This window comes from Besnoitia besnoiti, chromosome XII, assembly GCF_002563875.1.
Source record: "Besnoitia besnoiti strain Bb-Ger1 chromosome XII, whole genome shotgun sequence".
NCBI classification, from domain to species: domain Eukaryota; phylum Apicomplexa; class Conoidasida; order Eucoccidiorida; family Sarcocystidae; genus Besnoitia; species Besnoitia besnoiti.
Genome location: NC_042367.1, coordinates 78,235 through 92,863, shown reverse-complemented (window position 1 = coordinate 92,863; position 14,629 = coordinate 78,235). Strand labels below are relative to the sequence as shown.

Sequence of the window (14,629 nt, the reverse complement as noted above, 5' to 3'; positions counted from 1 at the left end):
AAGGACTCGCGCGCACATGTGCCCTGATCTATACTTCTGAAGTCGCGTGGGTGCTCACGTCTTACTCTACGCCACTCTGCTGTTGCACAGGGGCACTCTCGGGTTACTTGCAACACGGCAGGGGCAAATGCAACTCCATTGTAGGAGCCTGGAAATTTCTCGGCGACAGGTCGGCGAAGGGGGAATGCCCGCGCGCCACCTGTGACGGCCTACACATTCAACAGAGCGCCGCACCAGAGGCAGCTGAAAAACGACGACGGCGAGGAACGATGCGGGAGTGCTTTTACACGCCCGGTTTGCACCTGACACCGGTCTGCCCTCGTAGTTGTCGTCCTCTTCGCACACACATCACGCACGCTCTTTCTTTTCCGCGCCAAGCGGGCCGCCACGGTTCAGTCTCTGATCAGCACAGTGAGCCCGAAGAGACCATACACGCAAGCAACGGACAACGGGGAGCAGCGACACAGAATTCTGGAAGGGCCGCACGCCGTCAGACTCTGAACCATCATGAGAATGTTTTTGTAAGGCTCGCCACAGGCAGCGAACGCCCTCCTGCATGTTGTGAGCGCGGATGCCTGTCTGCCTGATACGCGGCACCGTAGGGGAGTTGTCGCTGGAAACGCGACGTAGAGGACGCGCAGCTTGACGGCGACGCAAACTTCCCGCTGTAGAGAACGCCTCGAAGACCCCGCTGTGAAACATTTGGTAGCGATAGTTTTCTAACATCCCTAGTCATCAGGCTTGCACAGGAGGGCGCAGGCAACGGGCTCACATCGCAATCTTACAGTCCTCGGGAGTCGCTCATGCTACTCTGAGACGAAACCAGCTGCCATCTTAGGTGCAGATTACCAGATTTCTCGCACTTTATGGCCGTTTTAGAGTGCAGGAGTGGGGATAATATGCGTCAGAGAGTGTTGAAACGAATCCACGAAGTGTACCGGACAATTTTGTTGAGCTAGACGAACACTCAGATACCACCAGCTACATTGCGAAGGCAGTCTCAAAACGACTTCAGTTCATGAGAACCAGGGAAGAGGCAAAACAAAGTGCGTGAATCTATGAGGTCAGGAAGCGAAAGAGGCTTCGTCCGCCCGCGGTTGTTTCCTCCGTTGCATTCTTATGCCTTCGGGCTATTTCTTGGAAACAGTTGCCTCCTTATGCAAAGGCCACGGGCAGTGTGAGGGCGCGAACGCTGCACCTCGATCGTAGCCTTGACAGAGCCATGATTTTACCACACCAGGATGAAGGAAGGGGCTGAAGCACCTACCAGCATGCGAAGGCTGCTGAGGGCCGTGGCTGTGGGAAACTGACCTTGCAGTGAGCCGAGTTGTGCAGCTAACGGATCTTAAGTCGAGCCCTGCAACCCATGGAAGTCTGCGCTTCTCACGCTGCGAGTGAGGGCCCCACGCATACCCTTCGCTGTCAATTCGCAGAGACGGCATGGCTGGTGTGTCTAGCGCATTAAGTCTCTGTTAGGAAGCGGCGAACGTCTTCCCTGAAATCGTCTCATCACAGCGGAGACGAGCGAACCCCCGCAAGTCCTCGCTCAGCGAGCCGAGTTTAACACAGGATCCCCTTCGGAAGACGTATGCGACAGCAAGAGAGGCAACTCTCACGTCTTACAGCCGACAGTCCCCCAGAGGATTCGTAGGCAGCGCGGCGGGAGGAACCGATTCGTGAATGCCTTCTTTCGCCGAAGAGACGCGTTTAATCTGAGTCACAAGCTTCGCGTATCTACTTCCTCCGCTGCTATGAAAGGAGGCGTGGAGGCGACGGGCTATTCGTGGAACGAAACAGCGCACCGCTTTGCAAAACGTGAAGCGCCTGGCAGAGTAGTAGCTTGTGAAGACACACACTCACACACACTGCCTCACCCGCTACGCCAGGCCGACCCTGACAGGAAATTCCTCAGGTTTCTGCACGACGTAAACGTCCTTTTTGCCTCTTGGCATCTATAACGTGTGCATGAAACCCTCTCTCGCACGTAGGGGACTTTTGAAACTGATGTGCAGACGCAGACGACCGGCGGAAACAGCGAACAAGCGGTGTTCGTGCCGAGCTAGCTTCCTGCGCATGCGGATCTCTTCTCATGTGCGCTGAATCACCTTTTCGCTTTCTCCTCAAGCCACAGCGGCAAAAAACCTCCACAGAGACACTCTGCTTCTCAGGAGCCCTCTCTGCCCAGTTTTTCTCCGTGCCACTCTTTTGTCTGATTCTCTTTTCGCCGGTCGCTGGCGGCCTAGCCTGCTGCGTGAGGCGAGGAGTGTATGCGCGGCGCGGCACTCGCGGTCCTCGTTGCTTCCGTCTTCATCTTCTTCCAGCTGTCCTTTTCGTTTGAAGGAATCCTCTTGGGAAATGCTGCTTCTCTCGTTCATTCCGTGGCGGCATGCCGGTCACTGTCGCGACCAAAGGCGCTTCTAAGCCCTTCAGGGCCGGTCTGTAGTAAAAACCAGTTTTCGCAAGTTCTGTACGCTGCTCTCGAGCGCCAAGCCGAGTTCAAGGCATGTCGCGCGGCCTTCGCGGGATCTTCGCCGCTGGAATTTCGTCATCTTGCTTCATCCTCGTTCGCATCGCGCGACAAACCGCCTGAAGAAGTTCTTTACCGCAATCGTTCGCTGCCTTTGCGCCTTGCGCGGCGTCGCGCTTTCCTGCGTCTGCTTCGCAGCTCTTGTCTCCCCGGCTGTAACGACATTTTGTAATCCTGTTCGCTCGACTTCTCTTCTCTCTCTGCGCGGGTTTCCGCGGCTTCGATTCCTGTCAGCGCCGGCGTCCTCAGAATGTGAGAGGCGCTGCGTGGTGAGCCGGCGATCCGTCTTGTCCTCTCGCTCTCTCTTCTCGTATCGCACGTGGATCGTCTCCAGTCGCGCGCCAGGAAAGACTCGCGCAAAAAAAAAGACGTCTGCCTCTTGACTGCAGGCCCCCCGCGCGGCGCGGCTCGGGAGCGAAACGCGCAAATATTCGTTGATCTTCTGCTTTTGACCTCGATTGTGTCAGCCTCATCCGTCGCTGCCATGGGTTGCGCATCGAGTTCGCGTAAGTTTCCTCTCGGTCGCGGGAATCTGCAGCCTAGACTAGAGAGGGAGGGGCTTGGCTTCGAGAGTTCAGGGTCGGCTTTTTTGATTTTCTGCGTTTTTGTCTCGTGAGACTTTTGGACAGTCGCGTACGCGGCGGCCTCGACGCAGCGAACGGCAAACCGAGGCCCTGAGAGGAGAGAGAGCACTTGAGTTGCCTCAACCCTAAACCGTCAACGTGCAGAAGAGGCAGATCTCGGCCGTCCTGTTTGGACTTGGGGTGATGCGCTTCTGTCGCCCGCGCGGCCTCTTCTTTGGTTTTCGAGTCGTGGTATCCAAGCCTGCCCTCCTGTTGCGCCATCGTCTATGGTGTTTTATTTTTGTTGTCATTTTCGCGTGTTCACACTTCTCCGCCGCTCTGTTTGTCTTCTCAGCGGCTGCGGCGACGGCGGAGTCTCAGCTCCGCATGGCGAATGCGAGAGGTCTCAGGTCAGTTGCATCTGTAATGCAGGCGCAGCTCACTGTTTCAATGGATTTCTACTATCCCCACATGCCAATACATAAACATATATGTATGTATGTATGGCATCCATGTATCTGTGCATGTCGATGAAGAAGCACGAGTCTGCGGTGTGAGAGCCTGGCTGCGCGCCGACTGAAGACTGAATGGTTCCCTGTGAGAAAGGAGTTCGTGTATTCACCTCTAGACCGACTATCATCGTCCGATGCGCGTACACTAGAAATACGACCCATAGCTAAGACCAGAGACTGTCCGCCGAAGACAGATCGGGGAGAACGCATAGAGTGTGTTCGAAATACTTCTGAAGAACGAGAATGGATGTTGACAAACCACACAGTCACCCGCTTAAATAAAATCACAGAATTCAGTTTTACGGATAGATCAAAAGACTCATAATTCATACGCGAGGAAGAAGAGGTCTCCGGCGAACCTTCTGTCTCAAGAGAGATAGATGCGAGTTTGTCCACTGCGGGGGTAGCTGCGTACGGATTCAAGTTTCTCTCAATCGCCTATATAAAACTGCGCTTCTTCAGCACACGACGCAGATGCAGACGAGATAAGTGCAGGCGCGCAACGCATCTACCTGCATATTCACGTGTGAATACACCTTCTTTTCGCAAATTCGTTTCTGTCTTCTGTACGCGCATGTAGAAACTCGAATGTATTAGCCAACAGGCCGTCTTCCGCACTGTTTTTTAAGAGAGCCTTGCGGTCGCGTGTGTTGGTGGAGCTTCCTCGCAGGACTTCCTAACAGAGCGGTTTGCCTGCTTCTTGTCTTCTTTGTCAGCGACAGTTTCTCAGAGCGCCTGAACCTCGAGGCAAAAATTGTAAGTTGCGGCTGGAGCGGTGGAGAGAGTCAAACGTTTCGAAGAGAGATCTTTTTGCGCAGTCACTGTGGCATACACAGCTTTTTGTGGAACAATATGTTGCGTCTGCGTCACTCCGTTTCGCGTTTGTTTTTTCAAGTCGGGTGCGACTCTGCTGGCGTTTCGTTTACGTTTTCGGCGCCCTTTTCGACTACAGATGTGCGTTTCACCTTCTGGTTTGTCTCTCCTTTTTTTCTGGGGCTTTTCAACCCAGGTGTACTTTTTTTCCCATTTTTTTTCCTTAATTTCTTTAGGTTTTGCTGGGAGACAGCGGAGTCGGGAAAAGCAGCTTGGCGCTCCGCTTCTGCCGCGGACGCTTCCCGCAGTACCACGAGGTCACGATCGGTGCAGCCTTCCTCCAGCAGACTGTTCGCGTGGATAAAGATGGTGAGAAGAAAATGATAAAAACTTCCCGCGGAGACCCGTTTCCGCCTCGCAAACCGACGGTCATGCATGCACACATATGCCTACGCTGGCTTGGTTGGCGTCCAGCGCGCGCGTTGCAACGGAGACGCGCCCAAAGTGTGTGTGTCAATATCGAGTTTTCATCTTCGAGAGCGCGCTTCCAGCGTGTGAATCGGTCAGGAGTCGTGTTGTGCAGCGCGTCGTAAGGCCGCGCGGGGTACGGCATGCGTGCATGGAGAATTCGTGTGACTTGCGTTTTCTCGATTTCTAGGGAGTCAGCTGAAGCTCTACATCTGGGATACCGGCGGCCAAGAGCGGTTCCGCGCCATGGCGCCTCTCTACTACCGCGACGCAGCCGGCGCGGTTGTCGTCTACGATGTCGCGTACGCCGGAAAAAATTTCGCCAGCCTTCGCAGCTCCAAACGGGACTGTCTCAGCCCCGGGAGAGAGAGGAATGCGTGCAGACATACGCGTACATATGTATATGTATATATGTATGTATGTATGTATGTATGTATGTATGTATGTATGTATGTATGTATGTATGTATGTATGTATGTATGTATGTATATACGTGTACGTTGTGTGTGAGTAATTATGCACTCTGCATATAAATATATATATCTGTTAGCTGAGTCTAGGAATCCAAACGCCTTCGCTAGAGCTGGTCTTCGGCCGCCGCATTTGAATGCGTCTCGCAATTGCTCTTCCCTGAATGCTCCCTATGTATATTTATGTATATATATTGATTTATTATGTCTATTTACGCCGCCGCTCTACTCTTGTCGGGGCCTGTAGCCAAGCGTACCTATACATATATACATATCACATACATATACATATATATAGAGAGAGGGAGTGAGAGGAACATATTTATGTAGTTCTCTCTTTGTTTGTCTCTCTATGCCGTTTTGGGCTCGTCTGGAATCTACGTTGTCAATTTATTTTATCCCTTTTCACGTGCCTAAATATATTTAAATACATGTGGCTACTCTTCTCGACTTCGCGCGCGGCTGCGATGCGTTTAGGAATGCTTCCTCTGTGGAGGCCGTTCGATTCTGGGTTGATGAGTTGAAGCAGCGAGGCCCTGCGAACTGCTGCATCGCGGTCGCGGCGAACAAGAGTGACTCGCTGGAGTCGAATGCCACGGAAAAAAAGGAAGAAAAAGGGAGCCGCGCAGACGCGGAGGCGCCCGAAGCCGCGGCGCCCCCTGATTCGTCGGAAGACCTCCCAGCCAGCCCAGCCGTCGACCCTGTGGCGACGCGACGCGAGGTGAGAAAAAATTTTTAAAGAAATTAAAAAAACTGCGCCGGGAGACGAAATCGCCCACGGCGCATGCAGCGGGCGGGGCCTTGGTCACCAGGCCCCGGGCTCGCGCCAGAAGAGCGAACGCGCACAACTATATAAATATGTATGTGTGTCTCTTCGGTCTTGATTCCACATATATATATATATATATATGTTTGTACCTCTATGGATAATGCGTAGAGACTGAGACCTGCGTAGATCCGTGCGAATAAATGCAAGTCGTATGGAAATAATCTGCGTTGCGCATGTGCAGTTACGTGCGTGGGAGAGAGGCGAGAAAGGTTCACATGACTTTCTGGCTGGCTGGCCTCAAGTCACTAGTGCTGCGCTTGCTTTTGAACTACTGAAATCTTTTTTATGTCTAGTCAAACTTGTATTAAACAGCTCAAAGCTTTATTAGACAGTCGCTCGCGAGACGCCGAGCGACACCGCAGGACGCGCCGAATGGAATTATTGATTCACATCCCCAAGCGGTTTCGGCGAAAATGTCTTCTTTACGCATTTCAGGAGGTGAAGAGGTACTGCGAGGCAGAGGGGTTGACCTTCGTTGAATGCTCTGCAAAGGTAAGTTTTTCTTCTTTCGCTGGATTCGTCTGCGTCCTACTTGGTTTTCTGGCGCCTTTCGTTTCGGCTTGCACTCGCAAGTTTCCGTGTGTATCTTCTTGCGTCTCTGTGGCTGTTGCTTGGGTGTCGTTCCGCCGGCAGACCGCCGGTCGACTGTGCTCACGCCGGTGAGTCTCTCTTTCTCTTTTTTGCTTTCCTCCCTGCAGACTGGCTTCAACGTCGGCCTTCTCTTCGAACAACTCGGTGAGCAGGCGCATCGCGAGGAGCGCCGAAAGGCGAAAAGAAAAGAAAGGACCGCCGGAAAGGAGCAGAGGCTGTTCCTTGATGTGTATTTATACACGCAGATGCCCACGCATGCGTGATAACCAAAAGGGGGAGGGGAGGGCATCGAACTTAGACCGTTCTGCATGCAGATACAACTGCCTGCTCCATCTGAGTCAGGCTATGTAACTGGATCAATGAAATGCGAGTCACATAGAAAAAACAGATTCAAATAGAATGAACGGTGAATCTGTAGGCGCGCGAGATGGGATGTCGCAGAGTTTGAAGCCCCCGCTTGTGGCAATCCAGCTAGCTCCGTCAAACGCCCGATTCCGTAGTCGCGCGAAATCGATTTGACTCTCTTCATCCTCTCAGGTTCCTCACATCTGCATGTCTTTTGGCTTCACCCCGCGGCTCCTTTGCGCAGCGTGTGCGCATCTTGCTCTTCGTTTTCTGAAGTTCTGCGGCTTTAATTTCGATTGCAAAGTTCGCTGCGACGGCGCGGACGGGTTCCGCTGCGTGAAATCGGTTCAGATGAAGTCGGTGTGATGCTCGCTGGTGTTTTCCTCGCTCTCATCTTTGTCGGCGGTTTCCTGTGTGCTGTGTGGTCAGCAAAGGAGGTCTTTGAGCAGCTCAAGCAGAACATGATGGCTGACTTGTGAAGAAAAATCGAGTGCGTCTCTTTTGCGCGAGAAAGCATCCGCTCTGCACTTCTCCCTCCTTGCCTTCGCTCCTCCACCCAGTCTTTCGCCGTCTTTTCAGTCTTCCGTTTGTTAAAAAAATGCCCTTTTCTGCTTCCCTCTCGTGCGCGTGCGGCCTCAGGGAGCTGTCCCTCTGCGTCGCCGTCGCCTCGGGTTTCGTCTGCGCAACCGGATGACGAAGTTTTGTCTGTCAATGTTTCTGGTTTTCTCGCAACGTCTCTCGCATTCCTCTCTGCCTACGAGTCAGCAGTTCGTTCTGAATCCGCCTACCGCCGTCGCGCGTGCCTCCTCACGTCGATTTCCAGTTTGCTCCATTTGACATCGAGACTTCAGCGAGGTTTTCGAATCTTGCTGATACGCACAGCGGCCTCTGCGACGCATGCGGCAGCGCCTGCCCCTAAAATGCTGGTCACTTTTTTCTGTCACTATTCATGTATATACACATATATGAGTAGAGCAACTCACGCAGCGGTGAGCGTAAGCCTTACATTGCAGTCGCCCTATACATACATATATATACGTATATATATATAGAGAGAGAGAGGAATGCTTGCATGGATGTCTGCTTTTTGTGCGTATCTACACATGCTTTATAGCTGCTCGCCTGCAGCGATGCCCTCAGCAACAAGTCTTTTTTCACAGCGACGCTGCGACAGACGTCTGCGGGCGCGTGATGAAACGCACAGAGCGGAGACAACCACAAATCACAGCGTCCCAATCTTCACAAGTTCTCCCTCCTAAGGCCGCAGCCCTGACTCGCTTGCCTCCTACCCCGAGCGCGGAGCCGCACACAACCCTTTCACCTACCTCAAATACAGAAATAAATGGACACATCTGTGTGGCGGTTGACTAACACGAACATCACAAAAGCATGCACGTTTCGACGTCTCTGCTGCAGCGCTTCAGCCAGGCAACGCTGTCGAGTTCAGCTGCCTAACAATCTGCAGAATTTCTTACCGTGCGAAGCTAGCAAGCAAACCACACTCCACACTGACGCAGGCGTGCTCCCCCCCCCCCCCCCCCCGGCAGGCTTTGGACGCGAAGCGCGAAGCACCGCCAGTGGGCGTTGCCCTCTAAAACATCCACTTCGCGTCTTCCTCTGCGCTCCAAGAAGCGCATGCGGCGCCTCTGTACGGGTTAAGAGGCGCCTTTGCCGCAGTCCGCGTCGGCGGCGTCGCGCAAGTTCGCCGTTTGCGGGTTTGGTCTTCAGTCTTGCCTCTGTGGGGTCGCTTGGTGCGCAGGGCACCTGCTTATTCTCGCGATTTTTCGGTTTTTATCCTTTAATGACGGCAATAGGGCGCAGCTTCACACACTTGTTGGAGATGCCTGCGTCGTGGCAGGTCTGCACGACGGCGCTCACGTCCTTGTAGCTCTCCGGCGCCTCCTCCATGATCAACTTGGGCGAGGCCACGCGAATCTGCGGAAAAAGCGCAGCCGATTTTCGAAAGAGCAGCATGCAGGAACAGGTTAGGAGGGCGCCTCGTCAAGAGCCGAAGGAGACACACGTACAGCGGACCAGCGTAGATTCGACGGCTCAAGAGGGGGGCATTCACTTAGGCGCATAAAGCAAACACAATGCATATATATATATGTGCATGCAAGCATCCATACCTTCACCTACATACACACCAGCATACATACGTGTATACAAACATACAAGCATACATGCATACATATATACATGCACACATACCTACAAGCAGACAGGCAGGTATATACGCATCAGTGCTATATGCAAGTTGAGCGCGTTTTCAGTTTGCTCTACGCGGATTCCGCCACGGCTGACTCCGTTGCGGGACATGAGTTGCCTGCAGCTGTCGCGCGCCTGCGCCCCCGCTTGCTGCCGGCTGGGCACGCGCTGGACGCCTAGACTTGGTCGCGTACCGAGACGCCGCGCTCTTCGAGAGCGAGAATCACGTCGGCGTACTGCAGGTTGTTGCGCGCCTGGTTGCGGCTCTTGGCGCGACCCGCGCCGTGGCAGGTGCTGCCCCAAGTCTCCTTCATGCCCTTCTCCGTCCCCGTGAGCACGTAGCTGCAAGTCCCCATCGTCCCCCCGATCAGGACTGGCTGCCCAGTCATCTGGAAGTCGCACGCGAGCAGCGGGTGGTGCGGGGGAAACGCCCGCGTCGAGCCCTTCCGATGCACCAACAGCCGCTTCGGCGAACCGCCCACGTAGTGCTCCTGTGCGAAAACCACACCAACGTACACATATACATACATACATACATACATACATACATACATACATACATACATACATACATACATACATACATACATACATACATACATACATACATACATTTGCAATATATCTATGTATATGTATAGACGGGGAGGCCTGTACTGTGAGCAGTACATACATATAAATATCTGTATTGTTTGCTTAGGTAGAGGTACATGTGGCGTGGAGAGAGAGCGCAGGCAGGTGCGTTCCGAGTGGTAGACGCATCTGTCAAGAGAGGGGACTTTCGCCCCCCCGCATGCTAACAAAGATGTTACGCATCAACACGTGGACAAGCGGAGAAATGCAACAGAAAGGAAGCGGCATGCAAACACATAAATATATACACATGTACGTATGTCCATACATAAATATATATATAGGTAGAGATCTGGAAGAAAAGAATAAGCTGAAGTTCCACAGTTTAGTCATAGCTTCGCATGTGCATGTATTTACATACACGCAGCTGCACAGATGCACGCTCGAGCTTCCAGTTGCATACTGGATGAAACCGGAAGTGACGCGCATGCGTGTGACGAGAGAGTGTTTGCTCTCGCATTCGTGGGGCCTCTCAGGTATGGAGAGCTTCTCGCCTCTCACCTCGACTTTGGCAATGTTGTGAGACACATCGTAGACCATGTGCATGTCGAGGTCATCCGGCGCTTGCTTCATCACTTTCGCGAACGCCTCACGCGCAAGGAACGCAATCGAACTCCGGTTCACCCACGCGTAGTTCGCCGCAGCAGCCATCGCCGCCAAATAGTCTTGCCCCTGAAAAACGAAATAAAATGCATACTGAGCGCCACTGGTCTCGCGGGTTATCCCACACACATCCAGAAATATATACATACACATATATGCGTGTATTTTCATTCATTTGTAGCCCTTGTCTTCTGCGATGGCCGCTCAGACGGATATACATAAATATAATTATAGATATACCCTAAACCCTATATGTATAGGTATATATATCTACTAAATTCTCTCTATATATATGTACGTGCGCCTGGGTCGGCATCGAAGAAGCCAACGGCTACAAATATATAAAAGTGCAAATCATCAGAAATACAAAAATACATGTATATGTATAGCGTGTGCGAAGAAAGCGCACAGGCGAGGCGGTCGCGCCCCTGAGCCGCCTCGCGGTTGGCGTCCTAACTTTGCCGCACTCTCAGCGCGGCACGCATCCACGCAGGGGAAAGCAAGAAAAATCCTCCAACGCTAGTGGTAATGGCATTGAATGGAGCCGATGTGGCTCTCGCATGCACACCTCGGGCGAGTTGATGCGTGAGCAGGCGAGTTGCCGGTCGTTGGTCTCGATTTTGTCTCGACTCATCGCTGCCTCCATCGCGACCAGGGCATCCGTCGCCACCTGGTGGCCTAGGCCGCGGCTGCCGGAGTGAATCATCACGCAGACTTGCTTCTCGCGCTCAATGCCCATTCGCCGTGCAGCGTATGCGTCGTAGATCTCATCGACGACCTGAGGCAGCGGCGCAAACACCCATACAATTCGTAAGCAACTATATGCAAATACATACATACATACATACATACATACATACATATGTGCATGTACATATGCGAACACATACGCATATACACATACACATCTACGAGTTTATATATCTACATATAAATATGTATGCGCACATATATGCACACGAATAAAATATACGCCTACTTGTATATATGTATAGTTACACAAACAGCGACAGCCTCCTCGTGTTCCAAACGTTGCAACGCAGACAGGCGGGGAGCAGCTCATTCGTTTTGCCACGGTTTCACCTTCGGTGTGTCTACACGAGCTCTGGCTTCCTCGAGCGTCGGCCTCCAGCAACGGCCGTTTCTTCTCTTTCCGCCTGCTGGCGTCACGGTTTTTCCCTTTCACCTGAATTTCGCAGTAGTGGTTGCCGGCGCCGAGCGTCCCCATCTGCGGCAGGCCGCGCTTCTTGGCGCGCGCGGAGACCTTTGTCGGGTTCGCCTGCAGCATGCGACCGAACTCTTCGCAGTGCTCCTTGTCCTCCGCCCAGGCGTAGCCCTCGCGCAGCGACCAGTCCATGCCCAGCTCCAGCGCCGCCTCGAGCTCTGAAAAGACGCGAAAAATCGAGCGTCCGCGGCAGTCCGCACGCCTCGTCACCGCCGTGCCCACAGATCAACCCCCGCGCACGCCCTTCGCGGCGCCGTGGCAGTGCCGAAAACGCCTCGCAGAAGACAGGGAGAGAAGTGACGCATCCGCTCCCAGCTCTCTCAAAGATGCGACGGCGCGCGTGGGCGGCGGTTGTCTTACCCGGGCCTCTGCAGGGGATGATGCCCTGCGAGCCGACGCCGACTGGGATGTGGTCGAACAGAGCTTGTGCGAGTTGCTCCTTCTTGTCGGCGACGTCTTCCTCTGTGCAAAAACGCACGCAAAAAACGCGCCCAACTCTCGTCGCGTCAGTTCCAGCGCGGGCGCTGAGTCTTGGAGTCCTTCGCCCTCAAATCACGCCCGCTCGCTCTAGTTTTTCTCTCGAAAATCCGCCGGCGCCGACGGCGGCTGCGGCTCTCACCTTGGAGGTTCGTGCGCAGCAGTCGCACTCCGCAGTTGATGTCGAAGCCGACGCCACCCGGCGAGACCACAGCCTTCGGGTCGTCCATGTCGAATGCCGCCACGTTTCCGATCGCGAAGCCGTATCCTAAAGAACAGAATAGAGAAAAAAATTACAGTCCGAATCCGCCAGAAGCGGGGACGAACGACTTTGCTCCTGATTCAAGTCCGCGAAACCGGGACGCCAACCTCTGCTCCCTGTCGCGCACGCGACACATACATGCATGTACATCCATATATACAAATATTTACACAGATAAATACGTGTATAGATATATTGGTGTACACTTGTAGCTATAGATCTAGTTTGTGTGCATGTCAAGAAAAAACGCTCCAGTCCCGCCTGCCATTGCTGCATATTTTGCCTCCGCCTCTCGCCCCACAGCCGCTTCCACTCCCCCCCCCTCCGCTCCGTGAGGCCAATGCTTCTTATGTGAATACACATATATATATGAATATACGTATATATATAGGTGTACATATTGATGTATAGGTAGCTGTGTTGCTGCCGCGTGAACCCAGAGCGACTTTTTCCCGTTTCCTTCTTCGTCGCCGTTTCTTCGCGGCTGCAGTTTACGCGCTCTCCTGTTCAAGCCCCGAAGGCGGACACTCCGCCTGCCCAGACGCCTCCGCTGATGTACAGTGTGTGACCTGCGTCGTGGAACTACGATTCAACGCGCCAGTCCCCCATACATATGTGTATGTATATGTACACGTGTATGCGAAGGCAATGCGGCTGTCGCGTACCGGCGTGGATGTCGGGCAAGCCGATGCTTTTTCCCACGATTCCCGGAAGCGCCGCGACGTTTCCGACTTGTTTGAGCGCGGGCAAGAAGCCGCTCGGGGGGCCGCCGCCCTTCCCTGACTGCGCCACGTACTGCCGCAGCTCGTCGAACAGCAGCGAGCGCAGCGAGTCGTTGATGTACACGTGACCTGCCGCACGCGAAAGTCGAGAAGAAAGAAAAAACGCGCATGCATAAAAGTTGGTGTGTGTGTGCGCACGCACACTTATACATATATACATATATATACATGAAATTACAGACAAATACATGTGCGTATATGCATATATATATCCTTACATGTATATTTTTATATTTATACGTGTCTATCAGCAGGTGGACGTGCAGAGTGGGAGTCAGACGGGAACGCGAGTCAAATCCTCACGCAGGCGCATCTGCAGGAGCGTTCAGATATACAGATACCCAGAGGTAGATGAATGCAGCTATCGGATGACTGTAGCCAAGAGAGATGGCGAGGGGCTGAAGAGACGTGGCAATGCAGGCCCGCGCACGCATGCAGTGTGAAGTTCGTCTGCTTCCTTCACGAGATCGACAGTACAGAGCGACGCTGGAAGGAAGGAACACAGAGAGCCGCCAGCAGACGAGATCTGGTCTTCGGCTCGCACGCACATGTGCTCATACGCACACTGAGCCCACAGAAAGTTGCGAAATTGCCTCGAGTACAAAGCGGGGACTTCTAGATCACGTATACAACCATATGTATATACAAATAGAGATAAGAACATATGCACGTGCATACATAAATATATACATATATATATACTGCGTTTGTGGTAAAGTGTAAGAAGTGTCATGACGCGAGGCCTGAGCCGAGGCTGCCTGTTTTCTTCGTACCTTCTGCTTGCATGCCATGGACGAAGCCTTGTTTGATTGTGTATCTGCAGGGCGACGTCGGATCAGGAGAGATGAAAGCTTTCTCCTGATCAAAGGAGCGGTAGGCGACGGTCGTCTTGGGCGCCATGGCTGCTATGGCCCCGTCCACTGTTTGTTTCGCGTCTCTCTCCGTGCCGCCTTCCGCGCTCTCCGGCCGGTCGCGCCTCTGTTCGGCTCTTTTTCTGCTCGAATCAAGAGGGTCCGATCTGCAGAACGGATGCGCCGCCCTGCCTAGCGGAGCAGCCTCCGCGACTGCGGAGTGGAGGCGAGCCGAGTGGAAAACTCTCCACAAGTTGAGCTGAAGCCGCGCAGTTAGTTGGTGGTTGGGTCCGGAGCACCCCTGAGGAAGAAGAAGCTCAGCCGCAGGCTTCTTCCAGCGAGTCAAGCAACGCGTAGAAACTTGCGCATGCGAGTAGGCGGAGAGGCGCTTCGCGATCTAGGGACACGAACAACGCGCCTAGATGTGCAGATACAGCGGCATGCTCGGACTCGAGCAGGAAAATCAGATG

General features: G+C 53.4%; 2 protein-coding genes across 2 annotated transcripts; one reads left to right on the top strand and one right to left on the bottom strand.

Annotated features, from left to right (window-relative positions):
• Positions 1-3,294: 3,294 nt before the first annotated feature.
• BESB_022280 (Rab5B protein) lies at positions 3,295-7,597 on the top strand (the record flags this gene model as incomplete). The annotated part of the gene is made up of 8 exons (XM_029360930.1): positions 3,295-3,500; positions 4,319-4,358; positions 4,652-4,784; positions 5,074-5,185; positions 5,831-6,019; positions 6,629-6,674; positions 6,881-6,917; positions 7,548-7,597. 8 exons carry the CDS (start codon positions 3,295-3,297, stop codon positions 7,595-7,597), a joined length of 813 nt encoding a protein of 270 aa, XP_029215745.1.
• Positions 7,598-8,909: 1,312 nt separating this feature from the next.
• BESB_022270 (DNA segment, Chr 10, Wayne State University 52, expressed family protein) lies at positions 8,910-14,208 on the bottom strand (the record flags this gene model as incomplete). Its single annotated transcript, XM_029360929.1, has 9 exons — positions 8,910-9,053; positions 9,521-9,817; positions 10,461-10,631; positions 11,131-11,340; positions 11,749-11,945; positions 12,148-12,249; positions 12,407-12,532; positions 13,192-13,377; positions 14,082-14,208. 9 exons carry the CDS (start codon positions 14,206-14,208, stop codon positions 8,910-8,912), a joined length of 1,560 nt encoding a protein of 519 aa, XP_029215744.1.
• Between the last annotated feature and the right edge of the window lie 421 nt (positions 14,209-14,629).